Raw genomic sequence first — 22,042 nt, 5'->3', positions numbered from 1 at the left:
ATGGGGCACTACACACAGCGTGTGGTATGGGGCGCCACACAAAGCGTGTGGTATGGGGCGCCACACAATGGGGCTTCGGAAACAATGAGGTTCTTTAAAAGCGCATCACAGTAGGAGATGTACAGTGACATTTGGAAGGTAATGAGATATTGGATGTGTGTAATTAACTATTTGACCAGGGCAGGTAGAGAGTCCTTCACTCGTGGGGGCCCCATTTCTAGATGTGTGTGTGTGTGTGTGTGTGTGTGTGTGTGTGTGTGTGTGTGTGTGTGTGTAATCTATCTATTTGTAATGACTTATTTGTACTGTAAGGGGAGGGCGCTTCACATTCGTGAGGATCCATCACTTGAACACATGTCTGCTATCATACAACTCTGCTGTCATACAACTTCAAAAATCCGTTCCTTAATTCAGTTTTTATCGATAAACAAATCGAATTACGAAAGACCTTAATGATCATCTAATTTGATGTTAATTGTGGAGGAAATTACCAGATAAATCTTACAACAACTGATTAGAGTAATCATTGCACCAGTTACGTATGGTATCAGTTAATGTAATGATTACCTCAATTTCTTGGTCAACTACTCCGCTTTAGTTCACGTATATAAGCTTGAGCGCCAAGTTAAGAGCCTTGAGAACCACGTAATGATATCATAACACGACAAGACGACCTTAGAGACTGATGGTGTGATCTTTGACCTGACCTTTAAGGGTCAGGTCAATGATCATATCATAATCAAGCTTCCCAAGGTTTGTACCCTTGTGTTCATGGGTAGCACTACTGTGGTCGAGGGTCGTACCGTTGAGGTCACAGGCCGTACGTACCATTGAGGTCAAGGGGCTATTCAACTTACCATTACCTCTGACCAATGGTACCACGGAAGTCATTGCCCATGCACCCATCTATTAACTGTTAATATCATTTTCCATATACACTAAATCTTTACAGGTCATAACATATATATATTCATAAGGTTTTTAATTACAATTGTGACCATAGAAATTAATGTTTAAATCTCGTATACCGTTGAGGATGACCTAAACCATAAACATACCAGGTTCTATGTAATCTCTTCATATCTATAATTCTAGAAGATGTAATATATACATTGGCACTTAATAAAGCGACGTATAATGTATGCGTTCCTAATATCTATTCCGATACACACTTAAAGTTATAGCTTTTCATTTGTATAGCCTCATAAACCTGTCGTAAATCTATGTACTTTGAGATTGTTCTATCTTTAGGATCCCGTATTCTATAATGAGTACACATTCCACTGGTATAAGCTAGGCGTAATTTGGACTCTATGTGGTGTGGCGTGCTTCCCTCGTCCGAGTCGTGTGTCCTCACAAACACATGTTACCGACCGTATAGATTCCATTCTCTACAGGTTGTGTTAGCTGTTAAGACAGAATGATTTCATCAGCTTAAACCAAGTCAGAGATACGCACTTGGGCACTGAAGTAACATGGATCTCACATAAAATTACGTACATTCAGACAGCAGAAGTACATCACTGTCATCTCTTGTTCTCCCTCGACCTTACCTTCTGTTTCCCGTGTCTTTTAATCGATCTTAGACGAAATTATGATAGCAGGAAATAGATAAGACGGGGAAAAATAAAAACGAGTGGTGTTCTTTTAAGAAATTCTTCGCTGATGCAGACAATCGTTCCATTAAGGTTTAGTTAATAGGTTCACAAGTAAATAGAATCATGAAGATCATGATGATTGTACTGATTATATTGATACGAATATTTACCTATGGAGATGTTAAATGTATCATGAGTGAAATATTAGAATATTCTAATTCTATTTTTTTTTTTTTTTCAGATCTTCTGTTTACCATCACGAGTTGGTTGTTTGGTCCCAAGTGGCTGCAGGTACAGTAAACATATGACTGTCGGTGTTGACTGTTGACTTGGAGGGACGGGTCACTGGAGCTGGAGGGTCTACCACCCGTTGGTGAGGAAGGTTGTTTTGGAGGACCTCCACGAGAGGGACGGAGGTGGCGAACTACAATATCTAGGAGGGACTTGTTGAAAGGTTCCAGAGGGAATGCTGATTGAAGGGACGGGTTTTGGGGGAAGCTTAAGAGTTTGGGGGAGGAATATAGAGTTGTTAGTGAAGAGCAGTGACCAAAAGAGGGTTAGGGAGCGTTATAAAGTCTGAGGCTTAACTGCTATATCCTATAGTTATAGTCCGACCTGATCATGCTAGCTGGTTGGTAGGTTTGGTTGGGTTCTGGGCCCAAAAAGCTGCCAGGGTCGTTAAAGCCATCAGGTTATGAAATCCACCGACCGGAAAATCTTGAACACATCCTTCATGTATTAGAGATCATTCTAATACGAAATGCACTCCTTCTGGTCATGAGTTTGGGACTTTACATACCTAGCCAACTACGGATGTCTCTAGGAATACATAAAGTGACATCAGAATCCCATGTCATTCTGTATGAGTTTCATGGCATATATCCGTTTTCCTGACTATTGACCTGTCTTTTGATCAAATGCCGTCGATGAAGATAAGTCAATAAATCTCTAACTTAAATTGAAATTGTCCGCTTATTAGGAAGAGTTTCATGACTTCACAAATACCATTCACACGCTGTCGTTAAGCCTAGACAAGCGACGTCATGAGAACAAGCTTGTTATGGGAATCATCCGATCAATATGTCATCGTTAAACTAAGTCATGCATGATTTTCAAGACATCTTAGAACATACCTCGAGCCGTTGGCTTTGGGATGGTGGAGCCGCTCCATGTGGGGGTTTGTCGACCTGCTCTGTGTTGTGGGACCACAGAAGCACATCCTACCGTCGCTTGATGGTATTTCCACTGCATTTCCCGGTTCCAACAATGGATGGCTATGACCTTCGCCTTTGTCTGACATTATAGATAAGGTCTTGAAGAAAGGGGGAGGAGGGAGGGAAAGTCGGGTTGTTCCTCTTTCCCATTTGATGCTTAGACTCAATGACCGTTATTGTGGTTCTTAAACTAAAACATAGAAAAAAAATATACAAAAAAAAAGAACATGTAACGGAGGTCTTATAATCATTTGTGCTTGCAGAAGATGCGTAGATTTCAGAAAGGAAAAAATATATATATATATATATATATTAAAAGAATTCTAATTTAATCGCTGTTCAGTGAAGTTCCTGTGTTTGTATGAGAGTTGTTCTTGACAAATGTACAATCAATTTTAATGTAATGAAAGTATCGCTAATAGAATCAAAGATTCAGATCCAAAGATTCTGATAAAAGGTTTGTTAAATCAAGCGCTGCGCTCATAAGAGCTCGTTTCTAATATTATCCATCTCTCACAACTTTAGAGATAACATCGAAAACCGCTTTAATTTGTGAGTAATATCTCTAAAGACTAATATCAGTTTCGCTATTTTTCTTTCTTTTTTTTTCGCTTCTCTCGTAACCGAATCGATCAAAGAAACTGTTCCATGAGGCAGGGCAAATCTTTCTCTATAATTACCTTCATTGAAATACTGCAGGAGATACCACAGATGCCGTTATGTACACAAATGTACACACACACACACACACACACACACACACACACACATACACAAACACAAGCGCTCAGTTGTTCAAAAGGCACGTACAACTGTACACACCCTACATACGCACGCACATAAACACACATTCTTCACCTATGCAAATCTCACACACACACACACACACACACACACACACACACACACACACACACACACACACACACACAAGCACAAGCACATAAACACACACACACACACACACACACACACACACACACACACACACACACACACAAGCACAAGCACATAAACACACACACACACACACACACACACACACACACACACACACACACACACACATACACACACTTAGGCCTTCAACGCGATCGTGGTCAAGCAAGCTGCTGCCGCTACTGCTGCTGCTGGTGGCTGCCCCGCGCACCACGGCGGCAGCAGGTGAGTGGCCGAGATGCGCACAGCCGCGGCGTCGCCAGGAGCAATGGTTCGAATCCTGACCACGGCACGCGTCCCCACGCTGCCTGGTATGTGCGGGTCGCTCATGATAGGCCCCTGGGGGGAGGGGGACTGTATCGCAGGGCTGAGTTGAACTGCTTGTGTGTGTGTGTGTGTGTGTGTGTGTGTGTGTGTGTGTGTGTTTGTGTGTATGTGTGTGTGTGTGTGTGTGTGTGTGTGTGTGTGTGTGTGTGTGTGTGTGTGGATGTACAAGCCATAGACAACCTTAAGGATGAACGAATTTATTGAAGTAACTACACCGAATTCCAGCAAAACAAACGAAACAGGGAGGCTATGAGAAGAGAGAGAGGGAAGAGTTGAACATACAGTCCTCACACCAACACCGAGGTGACAACTATCATCATTTTTGACGTTGTTCACAATGGTTAGGGTTGAAATGGCCAACTTGTGGCCGTCTGTGCGAGCTGGGGTGGTGCCGCACTGTGACTTGGGGACGAGGGCACACCCCGGTGGCAAGAGGTGACGGTGGCGGGAATGGTTCATAGTCGGATCTTCTCCAACTGTCGGATGAGGTCCAAGTGATGGGTAGAGAAAGTAGCGGTGGAGTGGATGGGAGGGATCAGTGTGATGAGTGCCTTCAAACAGGGTGATTTTTCGTCCCTCTCTCGTCATCTTTCTTAGCGGCCCCTGTTGTGTGGTAAGACAGGAGGAGACTCTACCTAGGAGGGGGAGGCATAGGTCGCTTTAGGAAGAATGGAAACTGAATTTATGTTCTTCTATGTGTCTATATGTGTTTGTGTATATTTTTGTGTATGTGTGATTACCTGTTTGTACTGTAAAGGGAGGGAGTTCGACATTCGTGGGGTCCCATCCCTTTGAACTTTCTCTACTATCATACAACTTCTTGAACTTCTCTGTGCTGTCCACATACACAGTTATATCACTCAGTGTGTGTGTGTGTGTGTGTGTGTGTGTGTGTGTGTGTGTGTGTGTGTGTGTGTGTGTGTGTGTGTGTGTGTATTTACGATGTGTATGGCTCGTTTATGTAAAACTAAGAGTCATGGCTAAATTTTCTCTTTTCTTATTTGTAATTTTACTATCACTCGTCACCATCACTCTTCACCATCACCCGTCTCCATTATCCTTCACCATCACTCATCACCATCAGCCTTTACCATTATCCTTCAATATCATGCCGTCAACACATCCCTCACCATCACTCAGTCACCCTCTGTCATTAACCGTCACCATCATCCCTCACTATCACCACCTACTTCAGCCAAACCCAACCCGGCCCCAGCCTCTTCCACTTCCCCTGGGATCCAGACCCCGGGGGCCTCGGTCAACTCGTTGTCAAGCTGGGGTCTTAATGTTCAAGCTGGGGTCTTAATGTTCAAGCTGGGGTCTTAATGTTCAAGCTGGGGTCTTAATGTCTGTCAGAGAACAATTACTCCTTTCAGCCGCCAGGTCAGTACATTGTACACACACACACACACACACACACACACACACACACACACACACATACACACAAACACCCCAGCCTCCACTCACACCGCCCCTTCGGCCCCGTGTCGGTGCCTGGCTGCGCCTCAGCCCTGGCCAACACGAACTCGCTTTGATAATCGGCGAAGACCCTGTTGGGTTCTTGAAGTCCTAACGTCTCACAAGAGAATCGTCTTGTCACCTGACTTAGCACGTTTACTGAAACTGTCTTCGTCAGAAGCCAAACGAGCCCTCCTCTTTTTCTAAGTTTACCGGAGGAGGCCCTGGCCCTCCCGTAGGCGTAGCTGTATCTGTGTCACGACAGGCTCCACAGTCTCCTTCGGCAGGTGTGCCAGAGGTCCTGGCGCTCGAGCAGGAGAGACGGAAGGGCTGTTATAAAAGGCGGAAGATGGCTGACTTTGACAGCCATGCCGGGGTCTCTGGCCCTCCCGCAGGGAGGGAGACTGCCTCCTTCGACAGGCATACCAGGGATCCTGGTCCTTCGGCAAAGGTGCCCAGATTATGAGTAGCTGGAGGGGCTTGGGCCTCCTGCAGAAGTGGCTTGGGGCTGAAATTGTAAGTAGAAGCAGGAGAAGCAGGAGGGCTATGAATGACAGGTTGGGCTGGGGCCTCCTTGCGCAGGAGTGGCTGGGGCTGGGTTATGAGTGGCAGGAGGGGCTGGGGCCTCCTGCAGGAGGGGTTGGGGCCGGGCACCACGTGTGGGTGTGGGTCAGGCAGGAGGCTCAGGCCAGGTTCTCCGCCCGTCCACCCTCCTTGCCTGCCCGCAGGCGCGCTGGACATTCCTACACACCGCCCTTTACAGGCACGCCGCTGCTGCTGCTGCTGCTCCTCCTCCTCCTGCTGTTCCTGCTGCTGTTACTCCTGTTTCTGCTTTTGTTTTTACTGCCGACGATGCTGCTGTTCTTGCTCGTACTGTTACTGTTACTGCTGCTGCTGCTGCTGCTACTTCTGACACCCTTGTTTTTGTTATCGCTGCTGCTGTTGTTGTTACTGCTTCTGCTGCTACTGTATTTGTTGCTACTGCTGCCTATAACTCCATCGACAACTTGACTCTGTGAAATTCCCTGACGCTGTTCATCACTGATCTCGAAATGCGACTCTCCCAGCGTAGGAGAGGCGACTCTCCCAGTACGTGAGAGCAAACCTGAGTACCATTTATCATTATCATCATTACTTGTGATTATCATTATCATTATTCCCTCTGGGAAGAAGGGAGAACGAATACCACCCACGTATCCCCCGCGTGTCGTAGGGGACAGAGGGGCTGGAGAGAGAGGGGCTGGAAATCCCCCCCTCTCCTGTATCATTACATTCCAAAAGAGGAAGCAAAAGATGGAGCCAATCGGCAATTTTTCCTCTGAGGTTTTGTTATTTGTCTTTGACGCTACGTCAATGTGGCACTACACGGCGAACATGTATGCAGAGAATTCGGTGCAGAAGAGAGGATGGATGTTTTTTAGAAATGAAATGTCTGACGACAGCATAAGGTGTGAGGCAGGAGTGATCGAGTGAGACGTGATAGGATTCGAGAAAGATGTGATAGTGAGGAGTATTACAGACAGAAATAACCAAGAAAGGAGGGTGAGTGGTTCCAAGTGAAGGTTGATGTGCGTTAAGGGTGTTGGATGTCACCATATATGACAAATCTGTTAGAATTCTTTTCCTTTTTTGTGTGATACTATCAACATGCACTATGAAAGTCAAGCGGTTGGTGTCATCTATATAGGTTTGTAAAAAAGCATTTGACAAAGTCCCGCATCAAAGACTGATTGCAAAAGTTAATTCACGTGGCACAGATGGGGGTGCTGCACTTCGATAGTTAAAAACTTGGTTGACTGGCCGTAAACAAAGACTAATGATTAATGGCCAAGCCTTAGAATGGTTGGACGTAACAAGTGGTGTGCCTCAGGGATCACTCTTGGGACCGGTTCTCTTTATCATATATATATATCAGTGACATTGATGAGGGGCTACGTTGTAGACGATACGAAGGTGAGGAATATATCTGCGAAAGTAACCGAACTTCTACCGCTTTAAACTAACGGACAAACCGATGGATTTAGCTCATGGGTAACAAATGAATGTTACAGTCAGTAAACATCCACGTTTTACACCTCGGAAGTAGCAACCAGACTGCAGGCTACAATACGACTTCTGAAAGACTTAAGTGGACTAAGTTTCTGACGAAACTAAAGCCAAAATAAGCCGCACAATAAAGTAGGAGGAAGAAAATCGAGCAAATAATCTAGGGTTCATAGTTAGGTCGTTCGAATTCAAGTCTTGAAAAAACAGTAATTCTCCTTTTGATTCGTTGGTGTGTCCTCCATCTTGAATACTGTGTTTAGATCTGGTCACTCTGCTTGGAGTAAAATAGTCATGGACGAAATAGAGAGAGTACAACAGCGCAGGACAACCAAAATGACTCCAGGACGAAAAAACACATCACATTACAACATTATTGTCATCATTGTTATTGTTATTGCTATTATCATTATCACTATTATCTTTATCCTTATGAGTTTTCTTGCCTTTTCTTGTTACAGCAAAACCCCTTGACTACCGTGACGAACATAGAACATGTAACACGCTCTGCTTCCTATCATACTTCGTGACAGTCAGCTACAAACGCTAATGAAAGAGACTCGAAATCAGTTTGCTTGTGGTCTTCGAGAGACTGTCTCTCCTTATATCTTAATCTGTAGTTATGATGAATCTCTCTGGAGACTGTAGATAGGATTTTGAGGGATAGATGTGTTGTTAAAGAAGGGGTTTGTCGTGAAGATTTTGCGAGGTAGATGTGTTGTTATAGAAGGGGCTTGTCGTGAAGATTTTGCGAGGTAGTTGTGTTGTTATAGAAGGGGCTTGTCGTGAAGATTTTGAGAGGCAGATGTGTTGTTATAGAAGGGGATTGTTGTTGTGAAGAGTCGACGTATGACGAGTCCCGTGGTGGGTGAGGCTGGGTTTTCTCTCTTGGGAGGAAGACAACACGAGGTTGTCAACCAGGCGAGTGGCTGGGGTGAGCAGTGAGGGTGGTTGGGTGCACTATGTGATGAGTGGGCGGAATTTTGACGGATGAGTAGGGCTGTCGGTGGGTAGGAGGGGATTCTGTGGGTGGGCAGGGTTGTAGGTGGGCGGAGCTGCGGGTGGGGCTGTGGTGGATGGGCGGGGTTGTGGGTAGGCGGGGTTAGGCTGGCTGGAGGGTGAGTAAGGTGACCCTGCCATCGGGTGCCACAGTGTCAGGTTACGCCCGTGTGAACCTTCTGTCTGACTCAGAAACCGCACCAGTACGCCCCACCACCCTACCCTACCCCAGCCTGCCCCAACCCCCTTCGCCCGCCCTCCCCCTCGCCTGTAGCCTGTATCTTTAGCCTGTAGACTGTATCTTTAGCCTGTAGACTGTATCTTTAGCCTGTAGACTGTATCTCTAGCCTTTATACTGTATCTTTAGCCTGTAGACTGTAGAAACAGCCTGTAGTTTTGTCATCTGTAGCTGAACTTGTCACCCTTAACCCAAACTACAGTGCCGAAACCCCACATATATATATATAGCCCCATATAAGGAAGTCCCTGTCAGTTCAAGCACCTATGTATATATAGAATATAAACACTAGTCTTGAAAACATAATTATTTGTATAGACAAGTCTACACACACAAGCATAGATACATATACACATACATACATACATATATACATGCATACATTCATACGTGAAAAATCATGCTGAATTTTCTTTTGGAGGCACTGACTCATCATGTATGTACACATGGTAAAAAAAAAAAAAAGTATCTTCCCAGACATGTCCGATGAATTTCAGAACGATCAGTGCCACTTGCATTGTCTCGGTAGGGTTATTAATCGTGATTGTGAGACACATTTCCTCATAATTACGGTAACCCGACTTTATACTTATATCCATGGAAATGTGAAACCAATAGAACATTCAATTTTGCAAATGACGGGAAATCTCGCCGGCAAACAGTATATTACAATATTATGAAAGCAGGGCTACCAATGGCGAAGCCAGACCAATGAGAATTTGTCAGAATCCTTCGTCCGTTGTGTCATATTTTTTGCCACAAAAAGTGGTAAGATACTTTTTTTGCTTCGTTTATAAAAACATATGATGGTAGTAACAGTGTATCCAAGGGGAAAAGGTACAAAACAATTAGAGAACAATTTGAGAGAACATTTCACAGACCATGGCTGCAGACAAATCAATTCGCGGGCTGGTCAATAAATTTCAAAGAACAGGTTCTGTTCTTGATGAGACAAGATCTGGTCCTCCACACCAAACCTCCCAAGATCTAATTGAAATGGTACGACACGTATTTGAGAATAATCCTAAAATATATATATATATATATATATATATATATATATATATATATATATATATATATATATATATATATATATATATATATATAAACGCCTACGAGAGCGCTGCTAAAAACGGATTATATACTGATGTTTTCTACTTCGGTCTCCCTGCTGTGACTCACCCAGTCGTTGTCTCCAGTTTGTCTGCTGGAGGAGCAGGGAAGACCAGCGTCTGTCTGATGGTGGGGTAGGGGCCGGTGGCTGTCTGCTGGTAGAATAAAGGCCATTGTCTCTACCCGGCGCAGGAGTAGGGAAGGTCAGTGTCTGTTTGCCGGAGGAATAATGAAGCACCGTTGTCTTGAGCTACACTGACGACGTGGACCAGACACTAGGGCATCAGTGTCTAGAACTACACTGACGACGTGGACCAGACACCAGGGCGTCAGTGTCTTGCCTACACTGACGGATTCAAGTTACTGAGCCCAATTATCAACTCCGTTTTGTCAAGGATTTGTTTTGATTAGATCCACCACCGGTGTCTTACCAGGGATGTGGGTGTGAGGAGGAGCGTCCGTGTGGAGGGAAGGAAGGAGTAAAGAGAGAGTGGGAGGGAGAGGGGGAAAGGAAGAGGAGAATGAGGGAAAGATGGGAGGAAGAGGGAAAGGAAGAGGAGGGGGATGGAAACACGGGAGAGAATATGAGCTGAGTATATGGTGATTTACATAAGGGAATGATCATCGTACGGGTCAGTGAGCCAATACCAACTGTACCCACAGCCGCCCCCAGCTACGCTACCCCAGCTTTGGTACCTCTCTCTGTACCGACGGTACCGCTTGTCGACGGCTCCTCTCCCGAGTTATTGTACCCCTTCACAGTGGCGGTACCTCCTCTTATCAACGGTACCTCTCCCCAATCATTGTACCTAGTAATCGTACCTCTCACGGTGATGGTCCTGAATGTACCATTGTTCAGAAATGGTACCTCCCACCTCCCTTAGTGATGGTACCCCCATCGGAAAGAGTAACTTCCACCCACAGTAACACGGTACCTTCTACACAGTAACAGTACATTCCATTGTTGACGGTGCCCCCTGAAAACGACGGTACTCTTTCTCTGGGACGGTACTTCAACCCGTGGTGGTACCTCTCTAGCAGACGACACCTTACCCCAGCGACCGTACCACTTCCAGCGACAGTACCTCCTTCAACGACAGTACCTCCCCAACTACAGTGCCTTCCCCAGTGACAGTATCTACTCCAGAAACGGTACTTACCCCAGGGCAGTACCTCCCCAGTGGCAACACATTCCTTAGCGACAGCACTTACCCCCGGAGGCAGTATTTCCCCAGGGAGAATACCTCCCCAGCGTCAATGCCTCCCTCAGTGAGACAATACCTGCCCTCACCAGGGGTAGCTCTCAGTAACAGTACCTCCCTCCTCCTCCTCCCCTCCCAGCGATGATACCTCCTCTAGCGACAGTTTCTCCGCCGTAGGTGGTACCCCTCTCCCTCCCGGTGAGGTGGGTGGGCCTTGGTAAACCCCCATAACCCACCGTAGTACCCCCACGGTTGTACCCCCCAGCAAGAACATTATCGGTGGGCCACTTGTAGGCCCCACTACCTCCCCAGCAAAGTCTTACCTCCAGCAGCCATCACACAAACCGAGGCAAATTTTCTCCTCATTTCTCTTCACCTCCACAGCGGTGCCACAGACGGCGGGCTGGAGGCTTTATCCCTATATTCCTCAGCAACACTTGCTACGCAAGAGTGAATTAGAGGCTGGAAGAAAAAAAAAAAGGGGGGGGAGGGGGCGCGTCATGTGAACAATGAGAGTGAGATCCTCCTGGCGTCCAAGTGGTAGAGAACACGATCTGCATCACGTCCCGCTGAGGTAATCTAATACGATCGCTGGGCGGGGACATCCACACCACCAACACCCTCCTCCTCCTCCTCCGCCTCCTCCTCCTCCCGACGCCTTCCATCGCCGCAGATGTTTACGTAGATCTATTCTCCCCAGCTCCAAAGGTGTTGGCAGTCGATCATATCGTGGCACACACACACACACACACGAACACAAACACACACTCACACACACACACACATACACACACACACATACACCAGCCGTCGTCTGCTCTGTGGGTGAACTTGACAACAGGTGCACGGGCGGTGATGAAGCCCTTCTGTAATGCTTCCCCACGATCTCCTCTCTCTCTCCCTTTTCCATCGACTGTATGAGTATCATCGAGTGTGGTATTTGCCCTTACCACCTGCTTGCTAGCTCTTGAAGGACGAGGTCCAACGTGTGAAAGTGAGCAAGGTATTGGAGCGTCGTGACCCGTGGTGATGGTAGTGGTGCTTAATGGTGGTGATAATGATGGTGGCGGTGATGGTAGTAATGATGATGGTGGGTGGTGGGTGTGTGGTGGTGATGGTGTCAGTGTAGGTTGGGTTGACACTGGGTGTTGAGGGAGGATGTACCTCCCTGGCCCCCGAAGGGAGGTTGGGTTACACTAGCAGCCCGCCAGCCAACCTTATTGTGTTTTTGCCTCCTCGCCAGGGGCCGCAATATGTCATATAGACTATATTTTTCTCTTATGTACCGTGTTTTACTGGACCAGAAATGAAGTGGCTGTGATGTGTGGAAAACCTTAGGCTGCAGGACGCCACCCCCCCCTCCTCCCTGCCCGCCGGCCTCGACACAGCCACTATCTACGTCAATGAGACAAGGAAAAAAGAGTTATTTCTCAGGATTCCAAAGCTTGCTATCATTGTGACCACGTGAGTGGCACACACACACACACACACACACACACACACACACACGAACAACCACCTAAGGAACTGAGGCACTTCATTGCCAGCCGGTGATACAAAGCCAGGTCCTCCTGCGCAAAACCAGGTCCTCCCAGACGGGACCAATTCCTCTTAGGCGAGCCAGGTCCTTTCGGTCGGTGCCAGGTCCTCCCGACTCGAGAGGTCAGGTTCTCCTGGGTGAGACCAGGTCCTCCTGGGAGAAGCCAGGTCCTCCAGGGAGAAGCCAGGTCCTCCCGGGCGAGTCCAGGTCCTCCTGGGAGAGAACCAGGTCCTCCCGGGTGGGTCCAGGTCCTCTTAGGAGAGGCGAGGTCCTCCCGGGCGGGGCCACAGCCAAGGAATTCAAGGAACCGCAAGGCAGCAGGTGTATGCAGGTGTCCAGAGAGGCCCCCGGGGGCATGGCGTAGAGGTCAAAATACCGTGCACACCAACCTGGCCATCCTGAAGGCCTCACACGAGCCACTTGTACAGGTGTCAGCCCGACGCGTGGGTCTGGAAGAGCCATTCCGCGGCTGGATGTTTACACGTACTTCTTCGACGTATTTACCTTGACATCAGCTTCGAACTATTAGGCTAATGGACCACGCCATCACCTCCTCCAGCTCCCGGTGTGAGGCGGTGATATTCCTTTATGTATTGGATGAGAAGGATGATGGTTTCAGAGCATCTGATGTATGGGGTGGACGAGTCGTGTACAACTCATGGTCTGACAAATGATCTCGACAGATTTTGCACTCGTTCGGCTGAGGGATAAGATACATGGCGCAACATATTCGAAAACGACTACAGCATGTTCGAAAACAAAAACAAACAGAGGAAGCGTCTGAGGAGAGAGGAAAAATCTAAATTCTCATTACAAATAAACATTAGAAGGAAACAAGGAAAGGGCCATATTGCTCGTTGTATGAATCTAAAAGACCCTAACGAGCAAATAGGGTCAAACAGACAATCTGAATTCTTGAGGGACGGGGCGCAAGGGACCCACATACATAAACATTTCTTGAGCAAAAGCATTTAAGAAGAAACATAGACAGCATCAGGATGCTAAAAGGAGAGAGAAAAAAAAAAGATACTTGTCTACTTCAGGTGTGGATGATTGGATAACACTGATGAAACCAGGTAAGAGTCCCCAGTCAAAATAAACAGTGGTAATGAACTGTCATTCCAGAAGTTTGAGTACAGGTATTGTAGATGTCTGGCGAGGCTCGAGCGTAGGTAGGGATCTGGAAGGCTCACCTCTCAAAAAAATCAAAGGCTCTTCGTCTGAGGCTTGGACGCTCCTGCTACAGAACCCAGAGAAGGTTCGACCTACAGTTGTGGGCTTATGTCGCTCCTGGACGTTGAAGGATAACCAGTGATCAATCCCCAGCATTAAACACTAAGAGGCTGCTATCCTACCCACATCGCCCCAGATTTGACCCCCAAGTACTGTATATGCCACGTCACACGCTGGCGATGAATAGAGTTAATTGATATGGCTTTAGAATATCAGACACAAGGTAGAGAGGACAAGGAAGGGTAAGAGGAGGTAGGAGACAGAATGGGACAGACCGCTGAGGACATTAGAGAGAGAGGACACAAGACAGGAAACAGGACAGGGGATATACGACAAGATATAGGGTAGGGGACACAAGGCAATGGGGTATGGAGGCATGGGGCAGGGGGCATGGGGCAGGGGGACATGGGGCCGGGGACATGGGGCCGGGGACATGGGGCAGGGGACATAGGGCAGGAGGATTGGTGAGCCGTGGCAGGAGTACAGCCCTGGGAGGGACGGAGGGGGAGGCGAGGGCTTGGGGGGGAGTACAGAAAGTGGGCCATAAAAAGCTTGTGTTCCCATCGGTGTATTATTTCCCGGGTGGGTCTGGCCTGGCCCCCCAGGCGGGCCGGGGCCTCCAGGGTCGTGAGAAGCGCAACCCGGGGGGCGCCGCTCCCAGGGGCACGTAGTCTTCCCCAGCCCATGCCCCCCCTGGTGCCCACCCCCACAACCCTCTCCCTCCTGAGTTGGTCTTCCTGGGGGAGCGGGAGTACTAGCCAGGCCGGGGTGTCCCCGGCCGGTCTAGGGTGTCCCTTGCCGGTCAGGGTGTCCCTGGCCGGTCACGCTGTCCCTGGCCAGTCTAGGATGATCCCTGGCTGGTTTAGGGTGTCCCTGGCAGGTCTACGGTGTCTCTGGCCAGTATAGGGTGTTCCTGGCCGGTCTAGGATGTCTCCGGCCGGTCTAGATTGTCCCTAGGTGGTTTAGGGTGTCCCTGGTCGGTCTAGGATGTCCCTAGTCGGTCTAAGGGTGTCCCTGACTGGTCTAGGCTGTCCCTGGCCGGTCAGGCTGCCTCTGGCTAGTCTATGGTGTCCCTGGTCTATCTAGGGTGTCCCTTACCGGTCAGGTTGTATCTTCCCTGTCTAGGCTGTCCCTGGCCGATCTAGGGTGTCCCTGGCCGGTCTAGGGTGTCCCTGGCCGATCTAGGGTGTCCCTAGTCGGTCTAGACAGTCCCTGGCCGGTAGTTACTGTCCCTGGCTGGTGTAAGGTGTCCCTGGTCGATATAGGGTGTCCTTGGTCGGTCTTGGGTGTCCCTGGCCGGTCTAGGGTGGTGTCCCTGGTTGTTGTAGGGTGTTCCTGGCTGGTCTAGGGTGTCCCTGGTTTCCTTAGCCAGTATGAGGCGTCTCTGAGGGTGCCCCTTACCAGTTTAGAGTGTGTATCCCAGTCTATGATGTCCCTGGGTGGATTAGGGCGTCCCCAGCCAGTCTGGGGTGTCCCTGTATAGGCTGGAGTGGCCCTGGCCAGGCTGGGATAGCACTGACCTTGCCCAAAATGGCCCTGATTGGTCTTGGGTGCCACTGGCCAAGATGAGGGGCATTCCTGGCCAGTTTGGGGTGGTCCTGACCAGCCTCAGGTATCCCTGGTCAAGCTTGGGCGTCACTGACCAGTCTGGGGAGGCCCTGGCCATGCTGTGGTGGCCCTGACTAGTCTGGGGTTGACTTGGCCAATCCAGGGCGGCCCTGGCCAGGCTAGGGCGGCCGTGGGGGTCTTCTTGGCAGCCACAAAAAATAATAATATCGCTAAAAGGCAATTTTTGTCCCGTGTCAGAGTCGGGCGGGCAGCCCGCCTCTCCCGCCAGACACTGAGAGACGTTCCTGGGCAGGAGCCGTCCCGGGCCAGGTGCCGCTGCCCCGCCCACACCTTTACCCGTATCACTGATTGGCTCGGAGCTGGAGGTGGGCGGGGCACGCAGAGGCCGAGCAGGTGGGCAAGCCAGGGACGGGTCGGGGTGGGAGTGGTGAGGGGGCGTGGAGGGAGGAGGGCGCGGGCGGCGGTGGGCGGGGAGGGAGAGGGCGTGCGCAGGTGTGGCGGCTACTTGTCCCCTGGAGAGTGGAACCGTGGGTGGCGGGCGCGCGGCGGGGGGCGGGACCTGACCGCCCGCACACTGCCGCAGTCCCGCCGCAGCGGCCGCACACGCCGCACCTACACTGCACCCTCCGCACCGCACCTCCCGCCTCCAACTCAAGGTGCGACACTCGGTGATCCCACGACACACGTAAACACAAGCGTTGCTTGAGACCTTTTTCCAGAGTTCATGAGTACCATGCAACACTGGAGGACCTCTCGTCTACCACTGGTTCGGGCCATACCCTCCTCATCCACCTGGATAACTCATGATCCGTCCCTCATAACTCTACTGTCATATGTGTGTTTCTAATGTGTACCTTGTGTTGTCCTATGTGTGTGTGTGTGTGTGTGTGTGTGTGTGTGTGTGTGTGTGTGTGGGTCGTTCTAAATCCCCGTCTTTGAATTTGCAGGTTGGGACCCGTGTCTATAATCAACCACAACAAAAGTGTTAAACAGAAGACATACGTCCAACAATCGAGACAGTGATGAAAGCATTAACATTTTGACAGTCCGTGTTGTTCGTCAGTGATGTGACAATCGTGTTGTGTGTTAGAAATAGAACATCACCTGCACAAAGGATCGAACACCCTCGCCGAGTCGTCCTTCGCGGAACTTGCAAGGAATTCGACACCACTTGTAATCCAGTCAGGCCCCCACAGGTCGACAGGCAATACCCAAACTGACCACAGACGCCGACTCACACTACCAGGAAGATCTCCACAGGTATATGAGATACCTGTCACATACAATTAGTAAAGAAGAGAGAAGCAGATTGCCAAATAGCATAGCCAGGACGAGCAAAGCTCTCCAGTAAAGGAGAAGTAAACCTCGTGAGCAAAACACTGGGTTCTCAAAGCATCATCGGAAACGAAGCTGCCAACTGCTGTTTACAACGCCTCGCTCTCCCTCGATCACCTGACAGCAGCCAACACCAGCAGCAGCAGCACACATCATAAGTGGTACCACAGGCAGCAACTGCGACAATAGCAACAGACACGGAAGCAACCACAGCGACGACGGCAGCAGCAAGAACGGCAGCCGCCACAGCAGTAGCCATACCTTCCGTCGTCAGTGCCACCGTCAGGAGCCAAACATCACTTCTCACGCAGGAGGCCACGACGGAGGTTCTCCAGGACGCATCATGACGCCAGACTGTCCAATGTCACCAGGCGAGCAGGATGCACCTGACCTCATATGCAAGTAAGTTATCTAAATCAAGTCCATTTCCTGTCAAGTCCAAATAGTGGGCTTCTTAACTTACTCAGGGACTTCTGTATTTTCTCGAGGACCTCTGAAGCTGTTCGTGGACCTATGTGGTTCATCAGGGGTCACTGTAGTTCCCCAGGAACCTCTAGTTCCTCGGGGACCTCTGGTATTACTTAGGTTAACTATGTAGTTTCTCGGGGACCTCCGTATTTCTCCAGGAAATCTCTAGTTCCCAACGTTCGTCTGTAATGCCTCAGGGACTATTGAAGCTACCGAGAAACTTCTGTAAATCCTAGTAACCTCTGACCTTTCCTTGAGACCTGTGTAGTTCCCCCAGGGACCTCTTAGGATGCCTAGGGATTGCTGAAGTTCTTGAAGGATCTGTAAAGTTCATTAAGAACCTATAAAACTTTTCTGGGAAAACACAGAAGTTCCTCGGGAACTTGTGAAGTTCATTAGGGATCTGCAGACCTCTTTTGAGAACCTATGAAGTTCCCTAAGAACGTTGAGGTTCATTAGGGATCTTGTATCTGTGTTCTTTACGACCTGCAGATGGTTGGACCTCACAGGAGGTAAAGTGTCCTAATCCCATGAAGAAAATCTATCTTGTTAGGACGCAACGTTGCCTGAGAGACTTGTCAAATCTACTTAAAAATAAGCAATAACTAGACTGCTGCTACCTTGCCAACCTGTGAACTTATCCGAACCAGTAATCATGACCAGCATACCGTCCAATGGTTATCATTCTACTTCACTAGACCATTTTGTCGGGTACGACTAGCGTCCCATACCCTCGGATGTTCTCCCCCCCCATCGGCAGAGGTAAACACTGATCAGCTGATTGGGCATCCATAGACGAACACCCGTAGCTCTGGGATAACTCGTTACCTTAGCAACGTGGTGGAGCGGAGGGCTGTCCTGCAACGCTAACCAGCCACTGTGTACCCTAGGTCGAGGGTCGGTACATCTGGGGGCCGCTAATTGACCCAGCATAAGATGAGTTACCGTAAACACAGCCAAGGTGGTGAGGGACGTAGGGTGTAAGTGAGGAGGATGAGGGATGTTGGTAACACTTTCTCATACAAGAGTAGAGTAAGGATGTTGGTAACTCTGTTGCAACTGTAAGGGTGTTGGTAACACTTTCTGCGACTAGAGTGAGTAGGGATGTTGGTAACACATTCCGATGCAAGAGAAAAGTAAAGGATGTTGGTAACACTCTGTAACAAGAGTAGAGTAAGGATGTTGGTAACACTCTGTAGCAAGAGTAGAGTAAGATAACAATCTCTGTTATGAGAGTATGGATATTAGTAACACACCCTGTTACAAGAAAAGAGTAAGGATGTTGGTAACACTTCCTGCTGCAGGAGTAGAGTAAGGTTGCTGGTAACACTCTCTGTTACAAAAGTAGGCTGATGATGTAACACTCAAACCATTTTGATTTCATATCTTTATTTGCCAGTTGTTGTGTACAAACCATTTCAGTGATAGCATAGGTGAAGGGTACATAGCTAGGGGTAGGTGGAGGCAAGTACAGAGTGTACAGTGGGTGCAGGTCATCAGCACAGGAGACCCTTACAAAGAAGACTGTCTTATTATGCTCTCAAGAATTCTGAATATGTTGTGACAAGCCTTTGTGCAGGTTGTTATAAGACTGTCATTCGTGTTATTACTGTCAGTAGTAGTGGTAGTAGTAGTAGTAGTAGTAGTAGTAGTAGTAGTAGTAGTAGCAGCAGTAGTAGTAGTAGTAGTAGTAGTAGTAGTAGTAGTAGTAGTAGTAGCAGCAGTAGTAGTAGTAGTAGTAGTAGTAGTAGTAGTAGCAGTAGTAGTAGTAGTAGTAGTAGTAGTAGTAGTAGTAGAAGTAGTAGTAGTAGTAATAGTAGTAGTAGTAGAAGTAGTAGTAGTAGTAGTAGTAGTAGTAGAAGTAGTAGTGGTTGTGGTAGTAGTAGTAGTAGTATTGGTAGAAGTAATAGTAGCAGTAGTAGTAGTAGTAGTAGTAGTAATAGTAGTAGTAGTAGTGGCAGCAGCAGTTGCTGTTGATGTTGTATTGGTCGCGGTAGTGGTAGAGGAAGGAGCTGTAGTGTTAATACTAGTAGGAAGTAGAAGCAACAGTTGTTGTGGAAGTTTTTAGAATGCTTGCTGGATGTTCCCAGAGCAGTGGCAACTGAAGATCATTTTGTAGGCGTAGAAGTGTAATGTTATTGATATCATTACTCATTTGATTATAGATGATAGTTCTCATCATTTGTTATCAAAACCATCATCACAGTTATCATGATATCAACAGTTACTAATATTTAGTATCATTATCATTATCATCATTTGGTCGTCCATGATCATAGCTTCAATCATTTCTACAGTGATGATGTCATAATGATAACGAATATAATGATAATTAGCATCATTAGCCTTATGGACACTGTCTTTGTTGCTGTTGATACATTTATGACTATTTCCATCACTTGCATCGTTAGTCAGTCTGTAGCCATCACTGAACCGAGCTTGGATCATTTTGTGGATCAGAACAACAAAAAAAATGGCCCATCATATCCTCATCATCACTAACCTATCTCGTCATAACACCCTTATCTCACAAACTTAACATCCTAAGTGCAATCTCATTTTCATTATATCTTCATCTGCACGACCTCCTTATCTTCACTACACCCTCATAATCACAAAACCCTTATCTTCCCCAAAGTAGGTTCTAGGCTGGCGTGGAGACTAGCATGTTTTATGTTCATTCTAATCTTAGCTACATCCTCACCTTCACAGTCTCCTTATCTAAGCTAGGTTCAATGTGAGAATCATGCCAATGACCCTCTGACTTACAAACTCATCCTCGCTAAACTACATCTTCAATACATCCTAATATTCACTAACTTCTGTCTTCACTACATTGCATCCATATCTTAACTACACCGTACCTTCACTACAACCTAATCATTACCATACCCTTATGCCGACTACAAACTCATTTTCATCACATTCTTATCTTCACTTCACCTTCATCTTCTCTTCCCCTTCATCTTCACCGCGCCTTCATCTTCACTACACCTTCGTCTCCACTAAACCCCCCATTCTCACCAATCTAAATCGGATCACTTTGTGTTCACTATATTCTTCTTCATCCCACCCTTATCTTCATTGCAATGGCCATCATGACTATGCTCAACTACACCCCTCATCTTCTCTGCTAAGGCCATCATTACTGCAGACCCATCAATACACCCTCGATAGCCACAGACATCTAACTTAGCCATAACGGGTGATGATGCCAAAAGTTAGATTCACACACACACACACACACACACACACACACACACACACACACACACACACACACAGTGAATGTACCTCACACATATCCTTATCCAAAGTGTGGAAATCCACCTCACCCTAATCTTAAAAGCGCTTGTTTAAATCAGTTAACAATCATGACCTCCCACTGCTGTAATAATATAATACCTGAACAGTGTATTTTCAGCCCAACAGCTGCCTAAATCCAGTAAACCATTATCTATTTGTTCATTTACTTATTTACACACAGCACCATAGAGATAGACTATGATGAAGAGTTATTGATAAGTACTGGTAGAATCTATTTAGTCCCAACACAGGAAACAATCAAATCTGTAGTGAGCGTAGCTTATAGCAATTGTTGTACTCTAGCAGGAGTGGAAGTAATAGAAGCAGTAGTAGTAGTAGTAGTAGTAGTAGTAGTAGCAGTAGTACTATTAGTGATAACAGTAGTAATACCAGTAGTAGTAATAGTAGTAATAGATGCAGTAGTGGTAACAGAAATTATTCGCAGCAATGGTAGAATCAACCAGATCAAGTGCAGTAAGAGACAGCAGTACAGATTCACAGCAAAGAGAAATACGGTTAAATAATACGATTAACAAGAGAAATACGGTTAGTAGTAATGCAATGACAGCAGGGCTTATAACAGGTTTATGATACTGAGAGTATCATCTAAAGTTGTATAGAGATGATGGGCAAGACTCGTATGACGGAGAATGAGGTTGAAAGAAGAAAGGAAGACTGAAGAATTTGTCATTCTCGTTGGCTAATGTGCTTTCTAAAGTCCTTGGACAGTCAGTAGGGCCACACACACCCCGCACCTGATGCGTATATAAGATGTTGAAAGTCTTTAGATGTCTCTGAAAGGAAATAGTTATGACATTCCATGAGATACTAGCAGAGGCTAATCTTTACCAGTGCTGACACTTAAGCAAGACCTGCTAGAGATACCATCTTCAACACTCGTGACCATTTTTATTTTTCGACGTTAAATCAATGCGTTTACACACTGTTCAGGACAGACGAACAAATGTTATAAACCACAAGAACATTTTTTTGGATTGAAGAACCATTAGAACTACGTTACATTCATGGATTATAAAGATAATGTTGGATTAGTGGAGCATGAAGACGGGGTTGGGTTCGTGGACCATAAATTTAGACTGTTGCATTCTTCAAGGATTCTGCGACAGACTGATGCGAGGTCGCTCATTTGATCGTTTCTACATGTCTCTTGGTATGACCCCCGCGTTTGTAGAAACTGAACAAGTTAATCAAAGAACGCAGACCATGCATACTGATCGTGGCGTTTCAACTGATGGTTTAGTCATGTGGCAACTTCAACTAGGAATATTTTGCCTCTTGGGATCAGACCCCCTCGCGTCTTTTTCCTGTCGACGAGAAACTATGGTTGGCACCGACACCCTTTTTCCTCGAAAGGTCTTCCCGCCATTTAATGTGATAAAAGTGAGTCATTAATTCTTATGTAATGGATTGGTGTCGCCTTTCATGTTAAAGTG

General features: G+C 47.2%; 1 protein-coding gene across 2 annotated transcripts in view; it reads left to right on the top strand.

The window, feature by feature from the left end:
* Positions 1–22,042, top strand: part of LOC139755567 (uncharacterized) — a 66,403-nt gene that overhangs the window by 23,357 nt on the left and 21,004 nt on the right. Inside the window, exons 2-3 of one of the 2 annotated variants that reach the window (XM_071674042.1) lie at positions 1,840–1,889; positions 16,427–17,216. In XM_071674042.1, coding sequence (XP_071530143.1) covers positions 17,158–17,216 — 59 coding nt within the window. In that variant the 5' untranslated portion in view covers positions 1,840–1,889; positions 16,427–17,157. Of the gene's footprint in view, positions 1–1,839; positions 1,890–15,986; positions 16,136–16,426; positions 17,217–22,042 lie in introns of those variants that run through there. The other variant, XM_071674041.1, reaches the window with a different exon arrangement.

Source organism: Panulirus ornatus, chromosome 19 (assembly GCF_036320965.1).
Source record: "Panulirus ornatus isolate Po-2019 chromosome 19, ASM3632096v1, whole genome shotgun sequence".
NCBI lineage: Eukaryota > Metazoa > Arthropoda > Malacostraca > Decapoda > Palinuridae > Panulirus > Panulirus ornatus.
The sequence above is the reverse complement of the archived record's forward strand: the minus strand, read 5'-3'. Positions and strand labels throughout refer to the sequence as shown.